At 33.9% G+C, this 14,091-nt stretch overlaps 1 protein-coding gene across 1 annotated transcript in view; it reads left to right on the top strand.

Moving 5' to 3' along the window:
* The window catches only part of LOC101446786 (CMP-N-acetylneuraminate-poly-alpha-2,8-sialyltransferase), a 117,034-nt gene extending 105,206 nt beyond the window's left edge, over nucleotides 1–11,828 (top strand). Inside the window, exon 5 of the mRNA XM_004457414.4 lies at nucleotides 7,453–11,828. Coding sequence (XP_004457471.2) covers nucleotides 7,453–7,735 — 283 coding nt within the window. The 3' untranslated portion in view covers nucleotides 7,736–11,828. The remainder of the gene's footprint in view (nucleotides 1–7,452) is intronic.
* Nucleotides 11,829–14,091: the final 2,263 nt, after the last annotated feature.

Below are 14,091 nucleotides of genomic sequence, written 5' to 3'. Positions count from 1 at the left end.
CACTTCCCAGCTCAGTGTGTAGTGATGTCAGATCGGTAGCTTGAAATCAGCTGCACTGGAATTATTTATACCACAGAAATTGGCAAATGTTACAAATGAGCCTCCCTCTTTCTTCCCCACCCAGTATCTGTTGTTAACATTTACCAACACACCAATGTACAACACACTGACTGAACAAATTTGAGCAAGTTATTTTACATTAGGGGCCACAATTTCAGCCCCTGTGAAGTAGGGATAATTATATGTGCTGTAACATATATCACAGGATTTTATGAGGATCATATGAAAGTACTTTGCAACTATAAGTATGAAGTGGAATCACAGGTATTATAGTAACAAGAGTTATGTGTTCACTAATTAAATATGAGACGCTTGACAAAACCAATATAGTGTGGGTTAGATCTAGAATGTCTTAACACTGTATCTACACTCAATTTGACAATGTACATGGCGAGATAGAAAGAAGAGGGGTGAAATTCATACTAAGGTCGAAGTCTGTTCTCCACAGTAGTCATCAAATAGCATATGTATAAATAGCGTATAAAATATTATTAGGTCTAAAGTTGTAACTGTACTCCTTTTGCCATTCCGTAAGTCTTCTATGCCTCCAGTGAATTAAGCTTGTGAAAGTTCAATAAACCATTTTGTGTGTGTACAATGAAGGATCTCTGTAGAAAAGATTTTCTAGTTACATTTTTCTGACCTACTTAATACAGAGGTCAGCATACAAAGGGCACATAGAAAAAATATGACTGATTCACCTCTTGAGGTTATAAATTCCTCCTTTCATTTAAATGACACTTAAAAATACTTTAAGGAGCATTATTCCCATCTGCATGGAAATCCCTACCCTCTGATACTAAGTCACTGCCTTTGACATTTGCAACGTGGTTAAGTAAGTTATATATTGAAACTACAAAATCATCTTCTGATATCACACACTCTTAAGAGTGTACATGGAAAAACTGTGTCCTATATACTTCTCAGCTTATATTTAGCTTTGAAACAAACAACAGAAAAATGACAGAAAAATTCCCTAAGTAAAACACAGGACTATTGACACCAAATTGCTAATCACCATGACACCAAATAGATCTGAATTGTTCCCCTTATAGACTCTTTGTTGAAAACTATCCCAAGAACTTCCCATTTCAAATTGAATTCTTTTAAGAGCCTAAATAGGGAAGCAGACTTGGCCCAGTGGATAGGGCATCCATCTACCACATGGGAGGTCTGCGGTTCAAACCCCGGGCTTCCTTGACCCGTGCGGAGCTGGCCCACAGTGCAGTGCTGATTCGCGCAGGGAGTGCCCTGCCATGCAGGGGTGTTCCTGCATAGGGGAGCCCCACGAGCAAGGAGTGCGCCCTGTAAGGAGAGCTGCCCAGCGCGAAAGAAAGTGCAGCCTGCCCAGGAATGGCACCACACACACAGAGAGCTGACACAACAAGATGACGCAACAAAAAGAAACACAGATTCCCATGCCGTTGACAACAACAGAGCAGACAAAGAAGAACACGCAGCAAATGGACACAGAGAACAGACAACTGGGGAGGGGGAAGGGGAGAGAAATAAATAAAAAATAAATCTTTAAAAAAAAAAAAAAAGAAGCTAAATAATCAGATTCCTTGTCAGCTAAAATTGAAATCGTTGGAGCTAGACAGACATGGACTTAACTCCTGGTCCTGTCACCTACAGTCTATGTGACCTTGAATTGGTTACTTAACCTCTCCAAGCCTCTGTGTCCTCATCTGTGAAATAACATCTATTTCACAGGTTTATATTGAGGATTAAATGAAAAAATAATATATGTAGAGCCCTTAAGCCTGGGCCTGGCCCATTTATAAACACTCAAGAAATTATTATTGTGGCTACCTCTTAAATTGATTTTCTTTTTTTTTTTTTTTTAACCTCTGGGTCTACTCTTAGTTTGCCAAATGACATTGAATATACCTCTCTACCCCCAGGTAGATTTAAAACTTCTCCCTTCTTGTCTCTCTGTAATATATATAGGGGTTAATTCAATGCCAAGTTGAATTTTTCTTGGTGTGTTCCTTTTTTCATTCAAAGAAATTATTAACCTGCTTTTATGACAATGTAATATCTCATTACTCAAAAGGTATTTAATGAACTTTACCAAAATTGTATCAAATGAATATATAAGTTTTATTCATTTCAAAGAATAAGTTCATGCTATGCAGGATACTGATGGCTTGTGTTACAATGGGATTATTTCAACTGCTGACAAAAAACAACCTCCCAAAAATCCCAAAAAAGGAAAGCTTCCACCTCAATATCCCCAAAGATGGCTGCCTTATGTTTTATATTATATAGCCTATCCGTATATAAACCTTCTAAGAAGGAACAAACATAGTAGAAAATATGGAGGAAAGAATCTCTGAAAACATATTTATTTTATTTCTCCATGCTTTTATATTTGAGGGAAATGATAATGTCATCCTGGATGATCTCTGTGAGCTTTCTGGGGAGGGGTATAGGATTGTGGGAATGCAGACATATCCTTTAAAGAAAACTGTAGAAAGCTAATTCTTTTAAAATATCTCAAATTACTGCCACCATGTATTAGAAACAAAACTCATGCTATATATACTGGACAGAGTCCTTTCATGGACACAACCAAAGGATCGGATATAGAAAGATATGAGAGATGAAATAGATGGGATGCCTCTGAATTACATATACAAAATTGCTTTATATTTTGAATTTTATCTCACATTTTAGATAAAAGTATTTATGGTCCCAAGAATTAACACTTAGCATATATTATATTAAAATAACTGTTGGCACTGTAAACTTCTAGCTCTTTTATATTCAAATTCTTCCAGAAATAGTCATATCTGATTTTTTGGGGATACGATACTTTAAGAAGAAGAAATCATTATTTCTAACCTTTTAGACTACTTTATTAAGATATAAATATAAATTAATATTCCTCGTTTACCAATATATTGAGTGTCAAATGTTTGATGTTTCACTGAGTGAAACATGAATGTGATGAACTGTCATTAGTGTTTGAAATGGGGCTAAATATATATATATATATATATATATATATATATATATGTCTTTCTTAGTAAAACTTTTGTTTCTTGAAATAATCACGCATTTTGACTCATCAGGTGATTATTATTTGATTTGATTATGAGATAAAATGTAAATGATTGCTGGCTTTCAAATCAAGCAGCATGAAGCACTTATTAACTACCATATTTGCTTTGCAATATAGTAAAAGTGGACAGAAAGGAAAAGGAATGGAATGGGGAGGACCAAAAGGAGTGGGAGTAAGAGTAGATAACAGTTTCTTTTCTCAGAGAGTGTATATTTTTGTGGAGAAAGAAGTTTTGAAATTAAAATAGAATCTTACAGATAGAAAAAACCTCAAAGGCATAGTATCAAATGTTTTTGTTTTCCAACTAAGGAAACAGTCTGGCCAAGAACCTGAAAGAGAGAGTATGATTGAAGAATGGGTTGTTTTGGGATATCTTGAGATTCAAATAACGTTACCACGCCACATTTTAAATTTTAATCTTTCACACTTGCTATCACCTTTAAACTATTGCAACAACCTTTTATGCTATGTGTTATTAACCAACGTCCCTGGAAGTGGTTTTCTTATGGGTTTATGGCTAATATGTATTATATCAGAGATTCAAACCCAGTCTTCTGAGCATAAACACAGTGTTTGTCTAACTTCTATAGCACTGATTTTGTGAGTAAAAACATTCTTGGTGTTGAGTTTATCTGAGTAAGAATAGGACTTACATTTTGGAGGAAGAGTCAATAAGGTACCTTGCTTAGCAAGAACAGTGTCAGATCTGGGGATGTGAGTTCTATGGAGATTCTCACATCTATAATAAGCCATAATTGTTTATGTTTAGTTTGCTCCCAAAATCTAAGGTGAGTTTGTTCCATATGACAGATTTATTAAGTATTAACAATCTTAAAAAAAAGAAGGAAAGTAGGGATGGAAGGAGGGATGGAAGGATAAAAATACCAGAAATAAAACAACTAGCTGATGGAAAATATGCTGTGTTTATCTATGAAGAGTTGTAATATTTATCAAGATTCTAAACAGGCAGAGAAACAAAAAGTATGCACCAAGTTTTTTTTTTTTACTTCGAATTTTCTACATGAAACAGTCATTGATTTTATAATTTTAAAAATCCATTTCTATAAAAAAAATCCATGTATGAAAACTAAATTATTTCCTGAAATGAAAATCTGCCATATTTTAAAACTATAACCAATATGAATGTGAGATAAAAATTTAGAACACCTTATACTAAAATAGGGTTTGCATATTTCATTATTTTATCAATGCATTATTTTCAATGTAATTTTTATCTGATTAGGTAAAAAACTTAGATTGATATTTTGTCTACTTTTGATAGTCTACTCCCAAGATACTTATAGTTTTTAGATGTCAACATGTATTTAAACAATGCTTTCAATACAGATTTTAATATTGTTCTCTAGGATTTGGCTTGTAAATTTGACAGATCTCCTCTAACTGATTATGCTAACAGAATAAAAAAGAATAAGAATATCCATTGTGTCTGTGTTAGGCAAATACTAAATCTCAATAATTTAGATTGGCCTAAATAATACTAAGCACAATATTAGGTTTATAGTAAATACATAGTAAATTCTTACAGACTATATTCTATCAGCTCTCACATTTTTTATTTCACAGAATGTTATTACTTGTAGCTTTAGTTCTTGACCTGCTTTACTATTTTATTTAAATTTAGCTGTCACATTTGTGACCAATGCCATTTATTAAGGATGGTATTCCTGTGATGTGTTTTTATAAGTCAACAGGAAAAGTGGCATTTATTTTGCATTGCTTCTCCAAAATTGTCTTGGCAAATAAGCAGTTTGGTTTTTTTTGAAATTATCCAATTTTAGTAAGCCAAACATCACAAATCAATGTATTCTTCCGTTAGCATTTTTGAATCAAAATTAATTAAAATGAGTATTTTAACTGTATAGATTAATTTATTTGGGCCAAGATAACAAGTTGTGAATGCCTCTGTGTCCATATTTTTAAATAAAATACCTTGTGATTAAAGTTTAATTTTTCAGTCTACAACTGTAATTAATAGCCCAAATATGCTATTTTTCTTTAAAAACCATTACAGATTTATTTCCTTCATAAACTTCTCACTGAAGTCACAAAACAGAGTTGAAAATTTCCCAGGACTTACATTTTCCTATTCTGTGTTTTATTTTGGATGGGCTGACATCTCTGTACTGCTCATTTGCCCACCTCTGTTTTTAGATGTCAGCTACTTAAGAATAAAAACACAACCTTAATTATTTTCCATTTCTGGTATCTCATATGATACCCTGATCAAGAAATGTTGATTGATTATATGTCTATAATGCAGTTTTTGAAATAGAGTTCATAATTTAGCTGTCAGTATTTTTTTTTCTAATATTACAGTTACTTGTTTACATTGTATACAGAAATTTTTTGGTGTTTTGTCTATGACTAACCATAGTCAAGTCAGTTTCCAGGAAATCTCTCCATAATTACGAAATGAAAAGCATTAATTTACAATGAGATTTAAGAGTCATATAATGAGATCTTGGAGTCCCATACAAATAATATAGCACAATATTATTTCCTGCTTGTTATTTTTTTCTCACTTTAGAAATAAGATAATTCAACATAACTTTAATACTACATGACTATTCCCAATCATTTACATTCTCATATAGCAAATAAGATTTCTTTTTTGATGAGTTTAAGCTTGCTTCATCTACTTAAAAAATATATAAATATGTTTTTTAACTAACCAACTTCATCAATTGGCATGTGTAACCACACGCAAATCTCACTCATAAAACATAAAACTTTCTTATGATAATCATTTCTTAGAGCCAAGAGAGCTTCAGGATATATCAGAGTCTCTTCAGAGCTTTCAAACAGTAGATAGATATGCTTATTGCATGAAATCAATGTCTGTGGTTTTTTCAAGATCTTAATTTATGTGCTATGGTTTTTGCTCATTCAGCTACTTGGGTTGTGAGCAAATTCTAAGATGTTATCTTCTGAAAATTCTTTATGAATCTTCTTTACTTGGAGCAGTAATTCTCAAAATAATTTAGATAACAAGAGGTATGTAAAGCATTTCACATTGCTTAGAACATTTAGCAGCATGACTTGTATAAAATGAAAAGAATGCAAAATGTGAAAGACAGCTCATGTTTGGCAGAAAGAGAGGAAAAGGAAAGAAAAGAACAGGAAAGGATAAAATGACTAAGTATATTTCCCCTGTTTGGATTTTTGTAGTGATGTTTGAAAGTCTAACATTTTTTTAAACAAATGAAGTAAAATAGCACTTTAAGGGTTTTGTTTTGTTCTTTTCATATTTCACATCAATCTCCCATGGAAAGCATCATAGAAGCTGATAAAATAGTAAAGAATAATATATAAAATCTAAAGTGGATGTATTAAAGACAACAAAGACCAGAATTCACCTAGCATAATCTTCTACATTTGGATTGCAGATAATAGATTTCCCTAAATGTAGGAAAATGGAATAATACATATGTAAAAACAAAAACAAAACAATTTTGTAAAGTTTATTCTATTTATATTTGGAAACCTATGAAAGTAGAAGAAAATCCATATACTTCCTCTTTTAGCTGGTTCCACATAGAAAATTGTCTTGATGGAAATGAATATGCCAGGGCTGGAAACCCCCTTCCCTACAGAGGTGATGATTAACTTGTGAATTTGCATATTTCTCAGGCAAGCAAAATTAGCAACAATGATGGATCTGAACATATCAGAATATTTTATTGCCTTTGCAAATGAATATTATAAAATGTATAGCAGCATGGAAGTATGTTTTACCTGTTGAATAAAATGTTAAATTACATAAGTAGTGAACTATTTAGTAATTATTTTACAGTTTGTCTTATTTTCTCTCATATTCAATATTTTTAATTTGCTTTTGTAAAATGTGCCTTGAACAATTGAAGTTGAATAGTTGATAAATGCGACGTATTTTATTTGTTTAGAGTTTTAATGGACGCATCAGCATATTGAAAATCTGTACCATAGTTCCAAGTTCTTTTTTCTAAGAGAATTACTCAATCCCTGTCCTATTATTGTGCCTTTTTGCAAATGTCTGCTGCAAATTCATTTTGAATGTGTAACTCCACAGTAATGTTTATCAGCATTCCAGGTCCTCTGGCTATTTATATGACCCCAAGAACAATCTATAAATTAAAGAATAAAGGAAAATAAAATATAAGTATTGAACTTTCTAAATTCTCAAGAATTATATTAATTTTAATATTATCCTTCTAATGTTATTCATAAAGATATATGTTTAATTTTATTTATGTTAATTTTATATAATACAGTTATTAGGATACATTGTATGTATCTCTAAATTCTTGTTTTCTATTTTTTTATAGTTATTGGCTGACAAACAAAGTTCCCATCAAAAGACCCAGCACAGGTCTTCTCATGTATACACTTGCCACACGATTTTGTGATGAAATTCATCTGTATGGATTCTGGCCGTTCCCTAAGGATTTGAATGGGAAAGCTGTCAAATATCATTACTATGATGACTTAAAATATAGGTACTTTTCCAATGCAAGTCCCCATAGAATGCCATTAGAATTCAAAACATTAAATGTGCTACATAATAGAGGAGCTCTAAAACTTACAACAGGAAAGTGTGTAAAGCAATAAATGTAAAGCACATTTATGAACAAACAAAACTGAATGTGTGCTTCTTTTCTGAAGATGCTTCCTAAGATTTGAAAATAGGATCCTAACCAAGGCTGGGTTTCAGCATCCACCAAGCAACGGAAAGGTTGATCAAGGACATTATGAAAAATCTATTACCAGCTGATGAAATACCTGCAAAGTGCTCTAACAATTACATATTTTGACTTCAAGGGTCCTAGTAAGTGCCACTTCCACTAAGAACACAGCTTGAATGTATAAAATCAGTAGTGTTTACAAGATCCAACAATGCATTCATCATTAATCAAAAAAGCAAATATGTTCGTCACTTTTGGGCTGCAACTGCAAAGCCAAGCACATTAGAAGAGGAAACCAAGGAAGACAACTCAGCCCTTGGGGGACTCAGACCATCTCTGTCAGCGGAAATCATGATGGAAACTGTTCAAGAAGTAAAATCCATAAGATGTGACTGCTCAAGTCAATGCCTTCAGTCAGGACTGATGTCTGATCATGGATTTTGTGTTTTTGTTTATGCTTTTGTTTCTCTTCTCTAGTTTCTTTTGATTTGGGAATTGGGGTGCTTAAAAATCATTTTTAAGATAAATATGAATGAGATAAATAATGTTTAAATGATCATTTTTAAAGTTCTTATTTTTTAAAGAGCAATGACACAAAGACTTTTAAAAGAAAGTTTTATTTTGCACAACTCTCAACCTCTAATTTTTTTTTAATGGTGTAGAAAGTACCAGCTAAACTGTACCACTTTGTAATCTTGAGCTATTCTAAAGAAAAGATGTTCATGTCATGTGAACAGTAAAATTTCAGAAAAATGTAATTTTTGGTACCAAAGATTATACTGATGCGTCTACACAACAAAACTTTTTCCTTTCATTAAAATAATATATTATTAAGATACTATTATGCTACTAATGTGAAGGTAGTCTTTAAATATTTTAATTTTTCCAAATTTAAACTTTATTTTTATTTGAATGAAGACTTCTAAAACTTTTACATTTCATAATAATTTTGTAGAATCATTTTGCTCTTTAGAATAAATGTCTGATAGAGCTGAAACATGACTTCCAGTTCTTTGATAATCCCCTTAATATTCAAACTGAAAGATTAGTAGACCATTGACAAATTTCTTAGTTAGTGCAGAAAAATACGATCATTAAACTGTTAGTTCCCCAACAGATATGAATAATTTTAAGGGGTTTAACAATGAAACTATATGCCAATATTTTGCACTCGAAGTAAATTAAATTTACCAATATTTTTCTGTAGTCAGATATATGTACATTATCATATTGTGTTTAAAATACAAAATTACATGATTAATAAAGTGACATTAAAATTTTAATATAAAACAGACCTGTCCAATATACCAGTTTTCTGGTACATTTCCTATATTGGTAGATAATTTTGATGGTAAATTGTTTCTTTAGAAAAATAAAAGCAGAAGCACTGCATTCCCACTTCTACTCTTGGCCTGAAACAAATTATATGACTTCTTGTTTCTTAGGGAAAGTAGTCTGAGGAAAGAAGAAATAGCATGGGGAATATATATAAGTTTTGTTTCTTAAGGGAAGACAGTCTGAGAAAAGATGAGTTAGCATGGGGAATATATATATATAATATATATATATACACACACACACACATACATACACACACATGTAGTACAATTCTCAATGAATTTAATAATATGTAGTATTATCTTTTAAATATATGGTAGATCACTGGGTTAGTGAAGATTTTATTTTCTGAGGACTCAAGAGCCTCTCAGAAAACAAAACAGAATGCATAAAGGAGATGCATGGATGAAAATGAGTACAACACTGACGTACTTTTGTGATTGAACTACTTGTCTATTTCAATTTTTAAAAAGAATTAAGTACATGTTTTGAAGGTAGAGTTGTAAAGTTTCATTTAAAGGGACCCATAAGGGCACTGGAAACCATGACAAATCAAAAACAGGCGATTGATAGAATCTTGATTTGGTCTAATTACAGATGGTAAGTTGGTCGAGTAGCCCTTAATTTGAATTCAACAGACATCTAGAACTTTTAAGTAAACTAATTCTTACAGGTAAAATCCATCTGGGCACTCAATCAAAGTATATCTTAAAAAGCAGCAACATGGTGTCTTGGCATTTTACTGCTTTTTCAACAAATGTATGTAAACAATTTTAAAGGCCACAGTAAAGCATCCCTACCATCCACTGTTCTGTGCATTGATGTTTATCTCATAATAACAGAGTAGTGCCTTTTTAGCTCCATCGCCTTGCTTTGTTAGCCTATGATTTGTGCTCTCTAAACACTTTGCCCAGTTCTGAAAATGTCCAGCATCAAAAAGGGCTTCAGTATCGACTGAGACTACTTTTGTTCATCTCAGGGAAATTTCATTACTCTAAAAAGAATTCAATTAAAGGCATTTAGTGTTCACAGAAGACACACTGTACAAGACCATTTCATTCCCTGATGTATACCTTTCTATCTGTCCTCCTCTTTCACTCTGTGCCGAGACCTTACAGGATAGGCAAGGAAATCACTGAAGGATAACAGCAAGAATAAGAAAATGAACTGAGATCTAACCCATAAGGAGGCATAAGGAAACATGACAAAATCATATTATAAATACATATTGAAAATATCTGTTTGGGGTTTTTTTTGTTGTTTTTTTTTTTTGTTTGTTTGTTTTTGTGAATAACATGTTGGTAGATTTTTTTCCCCTATGATTTAACCCTATAACTGGCAATATTAAGGGCAGCTGATTTTGAAATATTTCTGCCCTTTAGAAAAGATGGTCTTTACTCTGCTGTTATCATGAATAAGCCATGGAATCATTTTCATAATTATTATCTCTCCTGCTCTAGTTAATAGTAAATTGCTGAAATAAGAAAATGAACCAGTAACAGATTTTCTGGACAAATCTATTGATTCAGCCACAGACTGATGAAATTACTGTGGAAGTTTTTCTATCTGAAAGAAGGTGCAGGGCATTCAAATGTCATCATATATTGTGTATCATATGAATTGTATATCACTTGCTAATGGGTATTTCTACATATATGCTTACAGAAGCAACCTATTTAAATAATGCTATGAGTAGTGTACATACCAACTAGTTAGTAACCTACTGTGCAGGAAAAGAAGGGTGAACAAAAGTTATTTATTTCTAATTGAGCCAGTTAGTCATAATGCACATAATATGGTGTTTGGTTCAAGAAAGAGCTGTTTTCATGTGGTTGTTGTAAGAAGTATCTACAATTGTGGAAGGGGTGTGGAAAGAGTTATGTATAGTTAGTTGTTATCTCTACAGTTTGCAAGTTTGACCATGAACCATTATCCATACACCAATGTTTTAAAAATTGAGTGAGTGATGGTTATTGTTTGTATTTGAGGAAAGTATGAATAAAGCCCACCTAGAAATAGATATTTTATTATATATGTGTTATAGATATACCTATATAGATGTGTAAAGCATATATACAATGTTATATATGTGTATCTGTGTGTACACACAGGGTCTGTAATATACACACATTCGATTTGTGTTAAAGCTTCAGGGTCTGCACTGTGAATCACTCTGGAGATAAGATCATTTTAGAATAAAGAAGTTCTTTTGAGACTTCAGTTACTAAACCTGCTGTAAGCGGGAACTACTTTATGACTGAATTCTATGTTGTTCATTGTGAGAGTTACAATAAGGGTCGAGTATGTCCAAAACTTGAAAAAAAAAAATTGTCTTCAAGCTGGCAATGTATTTGAATTGCAGTTTCCAGATGTGGCTTCAGGCCTGGTGTCTCTCATTTAAGTAGCACTTTTTAAATAATGCCATTTCTTTGTGTAGGCAAAAGCACAAGTGTTTCAAATGTATATAGCAGGAAAAAAAAAGAGTTTACAGAGATAGCATTGCTGCACAGGATAATTGCTACTGAGTATTTCTTATACCATTTGTGGAGTTGAAAGATTTGGTATCTTCTGACCAGTTCATTCTGTCCAACACTGTTTCCCTATTGCTTGTGCAAAGCACTTGGGTATTATTGTTTTATCATTTGTAAAATTGTAAAATAAATTAAACTCCTTTTTTTCCATTTTTCTCTTATCTCTTATATCCAAGCCCTGGGTTCCACTTTCTGTGTCAATATATGGGTTGCGATTTTTAACAAGCTTTTGCTAATGCATTTGCTTTTCCCTCCCCTCAGCCGGAGCCATTGGTACCTCTGCGGCAAACCATTTCATTTAAAAGTGTATTTATGGGAATGTGAGCAGCAGCTAAAACCCAGTGAATGTGAGGAAGTCCTTAGCAATGTTCTGAGTGTTTCATTTTTTCTGTGGTTGAGGGAATGAAGTATCAAACACATTACAGTCATCTCTATCCAATTTATAATTCCACTGGCAACTGTCAGAGTGTTGTAGCAGAGAGAAGTCAGGTGGTCGCAGTATTGAAGACCAGGATGTGAGAATCTAAGAAGGAAGATTTATGAACAGCTGGCTGGGTTCGGCAGACTTCTGTCCTGATAAAAATCAAGCCCTGAATAGGAGTTTTGGGTTCCTTTTATACAGAGGATGTAGGAGTGGGGTGTGTCAAATGGTGCTTTTATGCAAAAGGACTTTCTTTGTTAGTTTCTTAGAGTTTTAAGTGTTTTATCTAAGTACCACCAGATAGGTCTTGAATTAACACATATCCCACATTTCAGGTAAGCTTGAATTAACACATACCCCCCACATTCCAGGTAAGCTTGAATTAACATGTTTAGTCTGCATCCTCCCTGAATATCCAAAGCCTATAGAGCCTAATCACTTAATTGGCTTTCCAGGAACTAGGCATACTTGGATATAGAATAAGTTTGAATTTCTGCATAGGCCATATTACTTCCCCTCTTTGATGCCTGCTTAAGGTTATTAAGCTTCGGCATCACTATTGTCAGAGTCTTTCTGGACTGACTGGTATGTATATAGAGCCATGAAATGGGCAGCTGTCTGTGTCCTTACTATACCATTTATTAGGGCACGTATCCCGCTTGTGACAAAAGGGAGGAGGCAAGGAAGTATGGTGCATCCTCCTATGAGTAAGGCAATTATTCCCACCAGAAGCTTGAGATTGTTTGCTGTTGACTGCGAGTTTCCAAAGGGATTACTTAAATTCCAACCATTCCAGGTCTGCACTGAAATATGAGCAATTTTTAACATTTTGTTTGTAATTTCATCAGTAACCTTTCCAGTGCTGTCTAGTTAAAGGTAGCAATTAGAGAGATTAAATTTTCTGCAATCTCCCACTTGAGTTGCCAGGAGATAGTCTAGAGCAAAAGGATTTTGATAGATAGCGTTTCTGAATTTAGTTTGCTGTTGGGCTAGGAACTTTAGAGCATGGGCAGTTTCATTAGCTATTAACTCTACCATGGCTTATAAGCAGATGATTTGGTTTAGAATATAGATAAGAGTTCGATAACCCCACATGCCATCTTCTGCCCAAGTTGCTGGCCCATGATACTGAATTATATGCTCAGGGGACCATTCTTCATCGCCCCAGGTAATGACAGCCCTTTTTTCTCTTCTGTTTTGATATACCGGTTGGCTTAGCTCTTTCCCTTCTGCTAAGGGAATGAGGAAGAAGGAGAGTTTTATTGTACTGAGCATACAAGTCCCAGTTTCAGGGAAGTTCTCGGAATGTGACTTTTCCTCAAATCCAGTACAGACCATTTGGGGTAGTAAGGGGGCCCTTTACGGAAGAGTTTCACACTGTGATTAATTTGGGGGAAATAAAATTTATAAGAATAAGTTCAGATTCATTCCATGCTCCCCAAGGCTCTGTTGTATTGGTGGTGTAATTTTGAAATTTCCCCCCCAAATATGTTAGGTTTTCAACAAATATAGAGGAGTTTAGGCAGACCCTTGAAGCACAATATTTTCCTATGACAGAAGTTTGCAAGGCCCACATACTATTTTGGGGCCAGTTTCATTATATGGTTGGCTGTAATTGTATTCTCTAGTTTCCCAGGGCCATTGGGCTCCTGGTCTACTCCTCTACCATCAATGCGGAGGCCCATTTGGACTCCCTGAGTCTGCCAGGATTCAGGGTTTAGGATGGTGAGGTATAAGGGGTTACATTGACTGCATGGACAGTTAGTCAGGGCCATTCCTTTGGTGAGAATGGCTGTTTGTCTAGCTGTGTCTGTGTCCCAGGTGGCTCAGGTGACACAGGACCAGTAGGGGCAATATTATGCACCTATGTATTTGCACCACAGTCTCCCCCTCCTCCCCTTAGGCTGCACTTTTCATTTCTGGAATGCACAAATACTTATTGTTATGAGTATATTCCTGCTCGCAGCTTGAGCCCTCCACAGTTGGTACTCT

Source organism: Dasypus novemcinctus, chromosome 2, assembly GCF_030445035.2.
Source record: "Dasypus novemcinctus isolate mDasNov1 chromosome 2, mDasNov1.1.hap2, whole genome shotgun sequence".
Classification (NCBI taxonomy): Eukaryota; Metazoa; Chordata; class Mammalia; order Cingulata; family Dasypodidae; genus Dasypus; species Dasypus novemcinctus.
The sequence above is the reverse complement of the archived record's forward strand: the minus strand, read 5'-3'. Positions and strand labels throughout refer to the sequence as shown.